This window comes from Berghia stephanieae, chromosome 5, assembly GCF_034508935.2.
Source record: "Berghia stephanieae isolate SIO BIC M18660-M18661 chromosome 5, UCSD_Bste_1.3, whole genome shotgun sequence".
Lineage (NCBI taxonomy): Eukaryota > Metazoa > Mollusca > Gastropoda > Nudibranchia > Aeolidiidae > Berghia > Berghia stephanieae.
Window position 1 is genome coordinate 37,739,698 of NC_088364.1, and position 13,235 is coordinate 37,752,932.

At 33.2% G+C, this 13,235-nt stretch overlaps 1 protein-coding gene across 2 annotated transcripts in view; it reads right to left on the bottom strand.

Annotated features, from left to right (window-relative positions):
• LOC144972867 (serine/threonine-protein kinase 31-like) overlaps positions 1-13,235 on the bottom strand; it is a 35,842-nt gene that overhangs the window by 20,597 nt on the left and 2,010 nt on the right. For both annotated transcript variants that reach the window (XM_078914615.1, XM_078914616.1), the window contains exons 3-13: positions 12,412-12,519; positions 11,236-11,348; positions 10,684-10,751; positions 9,553-9,705; positions 8,610-8,684; positions 8,220-8,369; positions 6,608-6,840; positions 5,642-5,747; positions 4,790-4,852; positions 3,869-3,912; positions 2,014-2,176 (exon numbers count right to left, since the gene is read on the bottom strand). In XM_078914615.1, the coding sequence (XP_078770741.1) occupies positions 2,014-2,176; positions 3,869-3,912; positions 4,790-4,852; positions 5,642-5,747; positions 6,608-6,840; positions 8,220-8,369; positions 8,610-8,684; positions 9,553-9,705; positions 10,684-10,751; positions 11,236-11,348; positions 12,412-12,519 (1,276 nt within the window). The remainder of the gene's footprint in view (positions 1-2,013; positions 2,177-3,868; positions 3,913-4,789; positions 4,853-5,641; positions 5,748-6,607; positions 6,841-8,219; positions 8,370-8,609; positions 8,685-9,552; positions 9,706-10,683; positions 10,752-11,235; positions 11,349-12,411; positions 12,520-13,235) is intronic.

Below are 13,235 nucleotides of genomic sequence, written 5' to 3' on the forward strand. Positions count from 1 at the left end.
AATAATTTTATCCCATAATTCTGTTCTCCATTCAAATAGTTTGGCTTTTGGTTGACCCAACTGTTTGTTTCGTTGTTTTAAAGGGTTTTACAGCGCTTGCAACACAATAAGGTCATATCAGCACCAGTAAAAAGGAAGAAAATGGTTTAGAAAAAAGTTCTAGAATTACAATTAAACCATCCAAGAAACGTTAAGACAAAGGGGAATTGGTTCAAATAGGAAACAGATGTAGATTCCAAGAGCACACTATCAGAGTACTTAGTTTGAGATCACCTAAAAGTCTCATCCAGACAAAAGCACAGGTCCCCACTAAGAGGCACACTCAAATGTTTACAAATCATACATAATATGTAAACAAAACATAATACAGTGCATAACAGAGACAAAAATATAATCCCTAAAAACTCATACAATTGACTCCCAGCTAGAGTATCCGGCCAGGGCCAGGACCAAACCAAGTAATCTCATTCCAAGACAAAGACAGAAAGCGTGTTGGAAAACAGATAGAAAACACAATAAGTACCTCCCTGCCCACTACAGGAGGTCAGGGACCCCACCCAGAGACCCAACTGTAATAACAGAATGAATATATAGTTTCTGATTATCATAACATGCATGCCAAAGTAGATATGAACAATTATATCAATCAAGACATTTTCATAATGACTTGAAATCCTCAGTTTTTATTATTTGTTAAACTCAAAATGAGAAATTCTTTACACAAATACCACTTACAAGTCATTATTTTGGAGGGGAAAAAAATCTTGCATGCTGATCATTGTTCATTTCCAAAAAGCAGAAAAATGTTCATTAAGATCAAAATAAGTAGCTTTAAATAATAGATTTCACACATCCATTTTCAGTGGTGACCATCATTCTAAATCTTACATCTACCCTCAGAGACTGATTTAAAACCTAACGATTATTGATTAACCCTTCAAAGGTGGAATTCGATTTCAACCAAAACTGAGAGTATACATTATACCTTCTGTTTGATGGAAATACAATAAAAGAAGTCAAAAGCTTTGTGTACCTCGGGCAGTTAAAAATAAAAGATGAAAAATCTGAACAAGAAATAAAAAGAATAGGGTTGGTAAAAAAATGCATTCATGAAAAACAAAAAGATTCTTATTAACCAATACATAAGCTGGAGAATTAGAATTAAACTTCTAAAGTGCTACACCTGGTATATGTCTTTCTATGTAAGCGAGACATGATCATTGAACATTGGACAAGAAAAAAGAATCGATGCTTTTGAAATTTGGTGCTAAAGAAGGATAAGAAAGGTCTCATGGAAAGAGTAAAAAAATCAAACTGTATGGTACTGAATGATCTAAATTTTAGAAAGAAAGCACTCCTGGTGACTGTAAAGCACAGAAAGTTGGCATACTATGGCAATATACGACACCACAACAGTCTCAAGAAGTCAATATTTGAAGGAAAGATTAATGGGAAAAGAGGGTCGGGGAGGCGACGAAAGAGCCGGTTGGGAAACATATAAGAAATGACTGGGAGTATGATGAAGGCATAAGGACTGCTCGGAGATGGTGCTGGGCAGAGAATTGTGGAAGACCATGGCATCCAACCTCAAAACTCCAGTAAGGTATGGTATCCCTTTTTACCAAGAGAGCAGAGACAAATGATGCTCTTCTCGTGGTAAACATGGTCAGATCAGCGTTTATACAAATGCAGAGATAAATCATTATTAGAAAGAAATTAGGTCATGACATTTCAGACTTAAAGGCCAAGCCAAAACAAACATGTACAAATGAAATAAGGAAATCCAAATTTGCTTAACATCATATTCATGTGCAATTTATAACCTGCAGCAATGCAAACTACTTTGGATTACACATTAAAGAACTTAAATTTCATTCACCAATAACCAGCGATGTTTCAAAAATGTTGATTTCCATTAAAAATATGATTCACATAAGTACATCAAAACCCTTTTTTTTTTTTTTTTTTGGGGGGGGGGGGGTGTGGAGAGGAGTGGATAGGATACTTTCTCACCTCATCAGATTTGAGAATACTGTCCTGAGTTTGTTTATAGAGCTCAATAGTCTTCATTAAGCCAGGCAGTGATTCAGCCATTCCCATGGAAATTTTACCTGGGCTTTGGACTAATTCAATAGCTAAATCCAATGGTGTTTCCTTATCCAGAGGAAATTGGTTCCTGATTAGTTTGGACAAATTGAAAATGCAAACATTACGTGACAAAAAAAGAAAACAAAACAAAAATAAATCAACAAGGTATCAAAATAATGGAATAATTTATAAATACTGATAGAGATCAATTTCTATCCAAAAGATTGGAAAGCTTTTACCTCAAAATTATTTTATTGTCTTAAGAAAACAGTTGAATTAAGACTCAAGTATAAGTTAACAAAAAAAATGATATGGATGTTTCGAGACTCTCATTTATCAAGAGAGCGATAGATAAATGTCACATTAAGCACACAGAAGAATGAGATGAAAGTCAAAATTGTATTCATTGACACAAACCATGTCTTGTCTTGAGACAAAAGTTACATGACAAGATTTAACAAGCAAACAAGACGGAGATCAAGAAAAAAGATAAAAAAAAAAAAAAAGAAAGGGGGGGGGGGGGGGGGAGGATAAAGGAAAGATAAAGGAAAGAATCCATCCGAAAATTTAATGAGACAGAACAATATGAAAATCTGATTCCATGGAATATTGGCCTTTGACTATTCTACAAAGTCCTATGTTTGAGAGTTTTTTTGACAAGATGAGGGTCATTTAAATCAATCGATATTTGAAGGACAGTTTTCTGGTCAAATCTTAAAATATAGATTTTTCCAGAGCATGGGATATTGAGATTGAGATATTCATGACTGTTCTTTTTAAATAGAACACACTTCCAATCACTCCATTGTCCCAATAACATCTAATCCAAATAATATTGTAATTAATTATCCCTTGATTAGTAACCGAAATATTTAACAAGAAGTACTTTATTCAGGAGGTCCAAATAGCTCAGTGGTAGAGCAATAATCTCACAAGCAAAATGATCCATATCAATCCCCAGTGCAGTTGAATTCTGTTTTTAATCTCTTCTGTCCACCCAGCACATTTTTTCCACCCAAATTAGGTAGCTGGGTTTGTTACATCTGTCAGAGAAAATGTGTGACAGACTTGCATCTTATGCAAAGGGTGGTAAGCAAATTGCTACCGTCGATTTAAGGCTTCAGTTACTGGCATAAACTCCAGCCCCAGGAGCCTTATGACTCGGAAGGACTTCTAATTCAGTAATTTCTAGACACTCAGAGTTTGAAACAAACAACCAGATCACAAAATTTAACAACGGTTTTCATAAGAGGCACATCACTTGCAAAGTTTAAAGTCATATCAGTGCATAGGTACAGAATAATGGTTCATAGCGTCAAGGACAGTCAGATAGATTTAGAGATAATCAATACCTACTGCCCTTTTTCTTGAAGGAACTAACTTGAGGAAAGACTGAAAAGGATTTTCAGCAACAATCTTTCAATCTGCCCAACCTGTGGCAACCATCCAAATGTCCAATGAGAATTTCAATAGAAAGGGTAGTTTTCAGAGCGCACATAATAATTCACCCAATGGCACAAGACTGAAGGACTAGAGCTCAACTGGTCACTATTTGGAAAAATAAGTAAGAAATGATATACAGGAGAAAATGGACAGTATGAGGGACAACAGGTCTATCCCAGAGAAAAGGAACAAGGACATCTACAAACATTAAAAAATATAACAATAAGAAAGAGATAGAAGAAACGTAAACAATAGTGTTCATTTTTATATCATTTTCCAATGAATTTCTGAATACAATTGCTCATTTAACAAGACTGATTAATAAAAATATATTTACCTCAACTTTCTGACCTTGCAAACGAGTGATTTAATGTCCCGCAGCTGTTTTTTAAAAAAACATAGAAAAGAAAATAAGAGCATCAAAACGCATCTAATTAACTAATCCTACTTTGCTATGTTAATTATTATCACTTAATTTATAATGATAGTTTTGAGTTTTACTCGATCTCTCAACCTCTCTTTTCACAAAATCAAAACAATTGATCAAACGAGAATGGAAATGGGGAATTTGGATAATTCTTTTTTCTTACAGATTCAACTATTTTTGTCATCTTGTTTCAGTCAATTATTTTAGGGTATTGAATTAAAAGCAAAGAATGTGAGGTTAAACAATATCTACTAATCATGCTCAAAGCGCTTTAAAATTGCTCCCAAGACAACAGCAACACATAACATGTAGGACAAGACATGTTGCCAATTTTTTAAACGAATGCAACGCTGTTAATGGTCAGGTTATCATTTTACACCTGAGTAATATGAGTAAAGAGCCTTTTCTAAGGACTCAACTATGCGCTGCTCAGAGTGGGCCTTGAACCCAGGACCTTCCGGTGAGTGTCATACCACAAAACCGCGCAGGATTATCAGGCATAATATATTATGGTTAAAGTGATTTGAGTAACAATATTAAGATACCAGACAACAGCAACAAGGATGATGATGATAATGATTACAACAATAATAATAATAATAATAATAATAATAATAATAATAATAATAATAAAATAGTGGCTGCAGTTTTGTTTTGCTTTTCACTCAATCTGTATATTGAAAGACGGCATATAGTATTGATCCACAATAAACAGCATAATTGCCAATAAAACACCCAGGTCATGCCGTGAGTTAAAGAATATACCCCAGGGCAAACCCTTCAGCCAGTAAAAGAGACTAAAACGACTTTCTTTTATAAACAGATACATACCTGGACGGATAAATTGTTTTCCTGGATTTTATTTGCCATTATTGAGTTCTCCATTTGAAGAGACTGAAAAATTATAATAAAATGTGGTAATTTCAAAGTGAACACGACCAAAATATTTTTAAACAGAAAGACACACATTCATTATGATATTCATTTTCCCATCAGTCTTGTGTACCAGGTAAGAGGATTAAACAAGAATATTTTTGAATGAAAATTACATTAAAAAGCTCTGGAACTAATGAAAGTACTCATAAGGCAAAACAAAAAAATTAAATAAAAAGCTTTTGTCTGTTTTGTTTTTTTACATCATCTGTCTGCCATTTCATTGCAAGAATCATGTAGATCATGAGATATATAAATAAGTTTGTATGTGTTATCCCTCATGAAAAGCAAGCCAGTGGATAAATTTAAATAGAGGTAAATATATAAGAGCAAGCTATCCGTGTAATTTAAAACCACTTTTAAGTCTCACATCAACACAGGCACACACCTCCCATTAAAAGGAATAAACTCAATGAAGCTTAAAAGTCAACTAATAACAATTACATAATATAGCATGGAGATATGAGCTAAAAGACAAGTATTATCTTCCCAAAAAATGTGCATCTTGAATGTTTCTCTAGAGGCAAAGATCCCTGACAATGACAAAGAAAAACTAATGTCTCATTCCAAGACAAGGACAGAAAGCTAGATGAAAGGAGACAACAGATGGAGGTGGAAAAAACAGCAAGAGGGCTTCCTTGCCCAACAAGGGGAATTCAGGGGCCGCAGTCCACTGTCATTTGGTTTGTACAGTGTATCTAAAATGTCAATTGTAATATAAATGGGCTATAATATATAATTCAATATCACCTTCAGTTTCCACTTTAGATTAGACAAATCATCTTTATCTCCCATTCCACCGTCTCCTTTCCTTAGTCCATCCTTTCCTCCTGGTGCAATCATATTAATTTTTTGGCTAAGAGGATAAAAATATCAAAAACAAAAAGATGTTTACAACTTTATAGGTGGACTAACATCCCTTTTTTTTACCTCTCATCTTTAACCTCCTATTTCACTGTGCTTTGTACACATGTAAATAGCTGGCTGGTTAGATTAGGTGTTGCACACTAATATCTGATCTAAAAATTAATGTTAAAATCATCTATCCTAAAGTCACAAAATACAATTATTTTTTTAAATATTAAAAAATGCATAACGTAACTATCTAGCTAACAACAAAGTTTAAATGGATCTGAAAAAAGTATCTAAAATTGAGAAAAACAATCAAAAATTTTAACAAAATTAAAACAAAAGAGATGAGATTTTATAGTCCTAAAAATTACATTGTTTATTATAACTATTGTCTTTGCACAAACAAGATTGTGTCAGGTGTGATTATAAATGCAAGTTTTGGAGGACCTTTTTACTAAAATTCTCTTAAAAGAGCAATAATTTCATTTTTATATTATATAAATCTGCTTCATCTAGCAAATGTTTGAATAACTATATATTCTGCCCTAGCTTTTTCACTCAAATACCCAACTATGAAACCCCGTAACATGGTTTTTGTTTCACAGAATAGTAATCATTCAATTACGAAATACTGTATTTGAATTTAGGACTAGATCAATTGATCAATTACAGCTGAGTTTGATTATACTCTAACCTGAAACAACATTTCCCAGTTTTCACAAGGTGAGCAATAATCACAAATATAATTACTGTTTGTTCTCTTTTAGTGAAAAAGGGTTTGACCTGCAGTTATTATCAGATTACTAATAAAAGAAATCAGGTTTTAAAAGATATTCAGCTTTGCCATTAATGGTTTAAACATACTTGAGCACTCCAGGTGAACCATCACCTCCACCTCCCATGTTCATCCTGGCCCTAACTCCTCTGGCTTCCAATCCTGGCTTTTTGAAGGCATGGCCTGCCTCTATCATCTTGTCTCCTACATTGACACCGTCTGCATAAACTAAAGCATAGAACCCTGTGTGATCAGTCAGACGAGCAGTCGAATAAATTTCAACCTCTTTGCCCTCCACCATCTCTTTCAGGAAGTTAATACCCTGTGGACAATAAATGATGAATCATTATAACACAACAAAATTACAGGCTTTTTGAAAGTCAAATGAAAATAAGAATACTTGTGAAAGAGAGAAAATGTAAGGCTTTCCTTATGACGCTATCTTTGAAAAATAAGAGGGTAACAGGGCTGTTCTGTTTTTTCAAACCTTCATCTTTTCCACAAATATTTAAAGCCACCAATTGTGATTGGGTAGCTGGATTTATTAAAAAGAGATTTGCAATAGACCTTGCATCCTATCCAAATAGTCCTTCAAATCCATTGGATCCATGAAGCCAGAGGTTAGCCCAGTTTCTATAGTGTGAAACACAATAGAAATTGCTTGCTACCTTTTGGGTAGGACACTAGTCGTCGAAAAGTACTTTCCTCCAGATCTATCACACCCAGCTACCCAATCACTTCTGGTTGGATAGGGGGAATCAGAAAAAAAATCTAGACTGCACCCGAGATCAATCTTTGTACCTTTGCGTGTGAAGCAAGTGCTCTGCCAACTGAACTATCGGGAACCGCTTCCTATCCAAGACACAGGCAATTGTTACTGACCATTTAATGCTGGTGACACCACAACGAAATCGATCTCCATTGGCCAAAGTAATGCGAGGGACTGTATTATTATCTTAATTTTAACACCAATGTCCAATTACGGTTTCAAACGGCAAAAATAAAAAAGAGTATATGACATATTTGCAACCCGCCTTTAAATCAGGAAGGTAAATAACACTTAAAATAAAAGTACAAGATACCTCATTGCATTCCATTATTTTCCATTCATGTTGATTCCCAGCCTGCAGAATTGCAAAATGCAACTATACATAAAATCTGTATTTTCTTTTTAAAAAGTCCTTATGTCAAGAAAAAATATTTAACATGAATCATTGCCTTAAAAGCACAATCAAAATATGGAACTTATTCTCAGCTACATCAAACAATCAGAACCTGTTTCTGTGGTCAAAAAAAAATTAAAACCTTCAATCTTTCAGTCATCACAAAATCGTATTGCTACAAAGTATGTCAATCCAATCAAACCCCACTATGCTATGTCGAATTTTCCTTCAAGAATTGAATCTGCAACAATATGGAATGGAGTACCTGCAGAACAAACATTTTCATCCATTTTCCTCCAAACTTCTGGAAAAAGACCTGAATTTTGCTAAATTTGACCCCTAAAATCTACTTGTATTTTCTATTTATAGTTTGCAGATCTACAAAAGGAACAAAACTTTTGACTTATGCAAAACTGTCAATTACATATTCCAGCATTTATGACATTTATGTTTTGAATAGACATGATTGCCAATGTTTGCGAAAGATCTGATACTTGATTGATTGATTGAACTAGGTTTTGAGAACATAATCACTTACTGCTTGATCTTGATTGCTGTTGCACCAACAAGAATGTAACATGTACTTCATTGCACATGTGGGTAACGCTGTGAGGGATTTTGGGAGTTCAACAAGGCTGGAAGGATTTATTTCTTCTGTATTTCCAAAATCAATATATTGCACTTTAACCTGAATGGAGAGGAGAGAGGATTAGAAATTATACAACTCTGTTATTTGAATGGACAGTGTTGATAAACTACATTATATTAACATAGCCATAACTTTAAAACAGCTAGTTCTAAATGGAAAGTGTAGAAAATTGAATTGCTAAATTGCCCTACCAATAAAAACATGTCATTCAATGTTTTAAAAAAACTCATCAAATTAAACATTTTCATGAATCTCTCATCAACGAAATAAACTCCATACCCTATCAGGGCCAAAGATGTAACGAACAATACATCTGTACCATTGTTCATCTTCTGAAAATTTAGCACCATAGATCTGAAAGAGAGAAAAAAAAAATTGTTTTATTTTCATTCTGATAATAGAAGATTATTAACTTCTGTTACCTGCCATTAGATACTTCACACGACTACTTTTTAATGAAATCAAATAGTTCTTTCTTTAGTCCTTCAGAGTCATTAAGCCCATGGAACTAGATTTTATCTGGGTTTATAAAGCATGAAACGGATAATGGCAATTGCTTGCTACCTTTTGGATAAAGACGCTAGTCTATCACAAAATACTTCCTGCTAGATCTTACAGACCTAGCCACCAAATCACTCAATCACTGTTGGGTGGACAGGGAGAGGGTCAGAAAAAAAATCTCGACTTCACTCGGGATTGATCTCAGTCACTTTGCAAGTGAAGCAAGTAATCTATCAACTGAGCTATTGGGACCCTAAAATCATATAAAGAGATTAAAACTGATGAAGTTACCACTTCCCTCTCTCTCAATATCACTTTTCTTCTTATTTCATCAACCAGTACATTAGTAGAAAGGAATACTTTTATCTAATTGCTGTTCTAAATCACTGAGCAAAATCAATCAAACAAAAATTTACAGAAAAATAAGTGTACCAAAGAATTTAACAAAGCCATAGCAAATTATTAGGGCAGATTTCAAAGCATTGCTGAGTATAACATTCACCTGAACGGATCTTAATCATATGGCTAAAATCTGATTTCAAGGCAGGAAAACTGATCGAAATGGTACATTGAAATGCCAAGTTAGAATCTCAAATCAAATGTGATATTAATTGATATATACTTCTGTCATAATACTGCTGACTTCTCAATTGATGTCAATGACGATGATGATGAGAAGATGACATCATCTCTGATTTATATATAACTTCAGTCAAATTACCTTTTCCTGATCAGGTTTACCATTAATTGTAGGTGATTCTGGACAGATTAGGGCCAACTGCTCACTAATGTTATGAAGATCATTTGCATTGTCTATGAGTAATCTTTGTCCCCATATAACGATAGGTGTTTCCACATGAGAGATAAGGACTTTCTGAAATAGAAATAACAATCAAATGTATTAATCATTCATTCATGACTGTCAATCATTTCTGTCACTGTCACAAGAAATGGAACTTTAAATATGATTCTTCATAGAGCTAGAAAGATACTCCTTCATGATCGAAATTTCAATAAAATCCCATAATTGTGAAGCAGAGTATTGTTGGGTTCCAGTTTTTCTTTTCTAGTGTATTACTTATTGGCTTTTAGGAGTTTTACAGTGCTTGCCACTTTAATGTTACAGGGGCCAATAAAAATTTAAGATATTGAAGGATATAAGGTTTTCAGATTTAGAATTCATCTACATCTACAAACACCCTAGATAAAATAAGACAAGTGGAATTTACTTAACAAGAAACATAAGATGATTCAAAAAGTAATATACACATATGTTTAGACTGAGATTCACAATTTAATTTTGATTGGTCAATTGTTCATGTGATTTCAATAACTTGAACAGACGTTTTTGCATATCAATCAGAATAGAAGTGATTGAATCTGGATCAGCAGAGGGGCTGACTTGTTGTTGTTGTTATTATTTAAGAGCTACATTATCATCCTCCCCAGTTTCCTCTCCACAACCTTTGAATTTTCCCTATACCAAATCCTTTCTTTTCTTTCCGCTTTTCATCAGTTGTATCATTAGCACTGTCCATTGAGGACACAATTTAGCCAAGCCATCTCCACTCATTAAGATCTGTATAAATAAATTTTTTGCACCTCAGTCCAGGCTGAAAACTACATAGAGAGTATGCAGAGTCCTAAGGCTTTTGAGCTTGTAATGGAAAGAAAAAAATATAAGCTAAACCAACACAAATAAAACGCAGTGGTCTAAACTGAATGTAAAATAAATCACAGTATTCCATAGAAAGTACAATGGAGCAATGCAAGAAACTTGTGAAAGCTCGCTATCATGTAAAGAGTAAGGAGAGAAAAAATCTCTAAAGCAATCATTATTGAATTCATATACCTCTTTATCCTTCTTTCCTTGTCCAATATTTGGAAAACTTGGTGAGGGACTGCTTTCAAAAGATGGAACTGGTGATTTAAGAGAAAACAAAACATACTCATGATCAACTGTTACGAATGACAAATCATTTATGCCTTTTTAAAGAATTTTTTTTTTTAACAGCTATATACGATTTTATAACATATTTAAAACCATTTAATTGAATCTGACTTTTTTTCTTTAGTTCTCTTTTCTATGGTACTAGACAAGTCTTCGCTCAAAACTATAAGATCAAGTTGCAGACTACTTCCAGTTCAACCAAAAAAAAATTATTTTTTTTAAAACCTCCTTTCTCATACATTGGATAAGTTTGATGACCAATCATATTGTTTCAACATTCCTTTTTTATTCATAGACCGATTTCAAAGCCACTCTTCAAAGACATTATAATTCATGATTTTAATCATATATATATTTTGTACAGTAAGTCAATTGCATTTTTCATGCAAATTCGGCCCTTATCCTTACAAATGGATCTGTCAATATGATGACAATGAGTGACAAAGGATTTACCAATATCTGGATTCCTCTGCTTTACTTGTGATCCTGCTGTCTGTGTGGATTCCTTACTGGCAGCTTCTCCTTTATCAGAAGATTCTTGTTCTCCATCTTTCTTTTTTTCAGACCTGAATTTAAAATTCAGATAAAATGATACGAAAAAAAAATAAGGGAGTGATTACTGAGAAATTTTGCAAAAGACTAGCCAGAGGATTATTTGGGTAATGTGGCCCAAATAGCCAACGAGTTATTTGGGAAACATCCTTGTTGGTCCTGAGCTATTCTGGCAGTTATAGTGCAAATTAAAAATCATATAAAGTAAATGATATACAGTACATAGATACTGATGAGAATGACAATAATGATAAGTACAACGCATTATATATTTTTTAAAAACCTTTGGTTACAAGTCTAATAGCCTAATCATTATGCACTGTGTTTTGTGCTATTCTAGTGGATTCCCCGAGTGATTTTATAGGTGACTTTAAGGAATTTTAAACTTTTATTTGTTACTTTCGCTTCAAAATGAATTTATACTTATACAACTCTCAATTTTAAAATTCAAGTTTCACGTTATTATTACATTTGCTTTTACTTTGATCTCTACTCGCTGTGTGCAATAGAAAATAGACCAAGACACGGTTGTCCTGGTGGCAAGAAAAAACAATGTCCTGTGACTCGTTCATGGCAATCATTGCATTGTAAAGGGTAAACGACCACAATATACCTATATCATTGGAATAATTAAACCTCGTCATCAATGGGAACCAGGGCATAAACTAAATATTTTATAAATGAACAGTTTGTCCTGTCAGAACAAAACAGAGAGTATATATTTTAGACTGTTTTAAATCAAACTTGACTCGCCCTGAAAAGTGATGGACCCACCATTAAAGCATTAAGACCACCAACCTACAATTTAAAATCATTTTATATTATGAAATATTATTTCTTTCCCTAAAGACTAGCCTTTCTCTTTAAAACAGTATTGAGAATGTATTTTCAAACTATCATTTTTTTTTTTAAAACAACAACAAAAACAATACGCATTCATTCTATTGCAATATCGTGAAGATTCAATGAAAAGAAAAAAAAATTTTAAATTCCAATAATATTTAGAAAATAAGGACAGAAACACATATATTTGTCTATTTTCAAGGACTTTAATGAGACAGAATAAAAAAGATTTACCTTTTCATAGCTTTTTTGCACGAGATTGGTTTTCCTCCCTCAAAAATCATTCCATTTGTGTCTTCAATAGCCTTGATGCTGTCCTCTTCACAATAAAACCTTACAACCCTACAGTGAAAAATAATTAAGAGTAATCATATTTATTTGTAATGAATTTTTCATTCTTTTATCTGTAAATTGATATTTATAAAATATTTATAAAAATATCTGTATTTTCCATTTTCAAGTAATTTTTTTTTACACTCTAGTTCGAAAGGTGCTTAGTACAGAACAAAACTATGAAGTGGCCAAAAACCAAAATGACACCATTTTTATTTCTTATTTGCATATTTTACATCATAAGAGTTTAATATTTTATGTGATTTTTAGATCCAATTTATCCACACAATGAAAAATATTCTTGTTTATCCTTGTAGATGTTGCTGCTCAAAGCTCGAGGAAATAAATAACAATGTGAAATTGAATGTAAGCTTCAATTTAATATACGAAAACAGATAAAATTCATCATAAGATTCATCTTAACAACGCCACTACCACATTATCTCATTCGTCTGTAGTGTTTCATTCATTCTGTTTTGTTGATAAAGGGGAAACCTGAAACGTCCATATTATATATTAAATTGAAGCTTACATTCAATTTCACATTGTTACTTATTAGCCCTTGTAAGAGAAGCAACAACAATGAGGATTTATTCCTTGAGAGAATCGTCAATCAACCCGCAGCTCCTTTGGTTTTTGAGCATGAAAGCCTTTGTCTTAGCCTTTATTTGAAACCTTTGTTTAAACTTCTCTTGAGCAAGCAATTCAGGACCATAAAATCATGT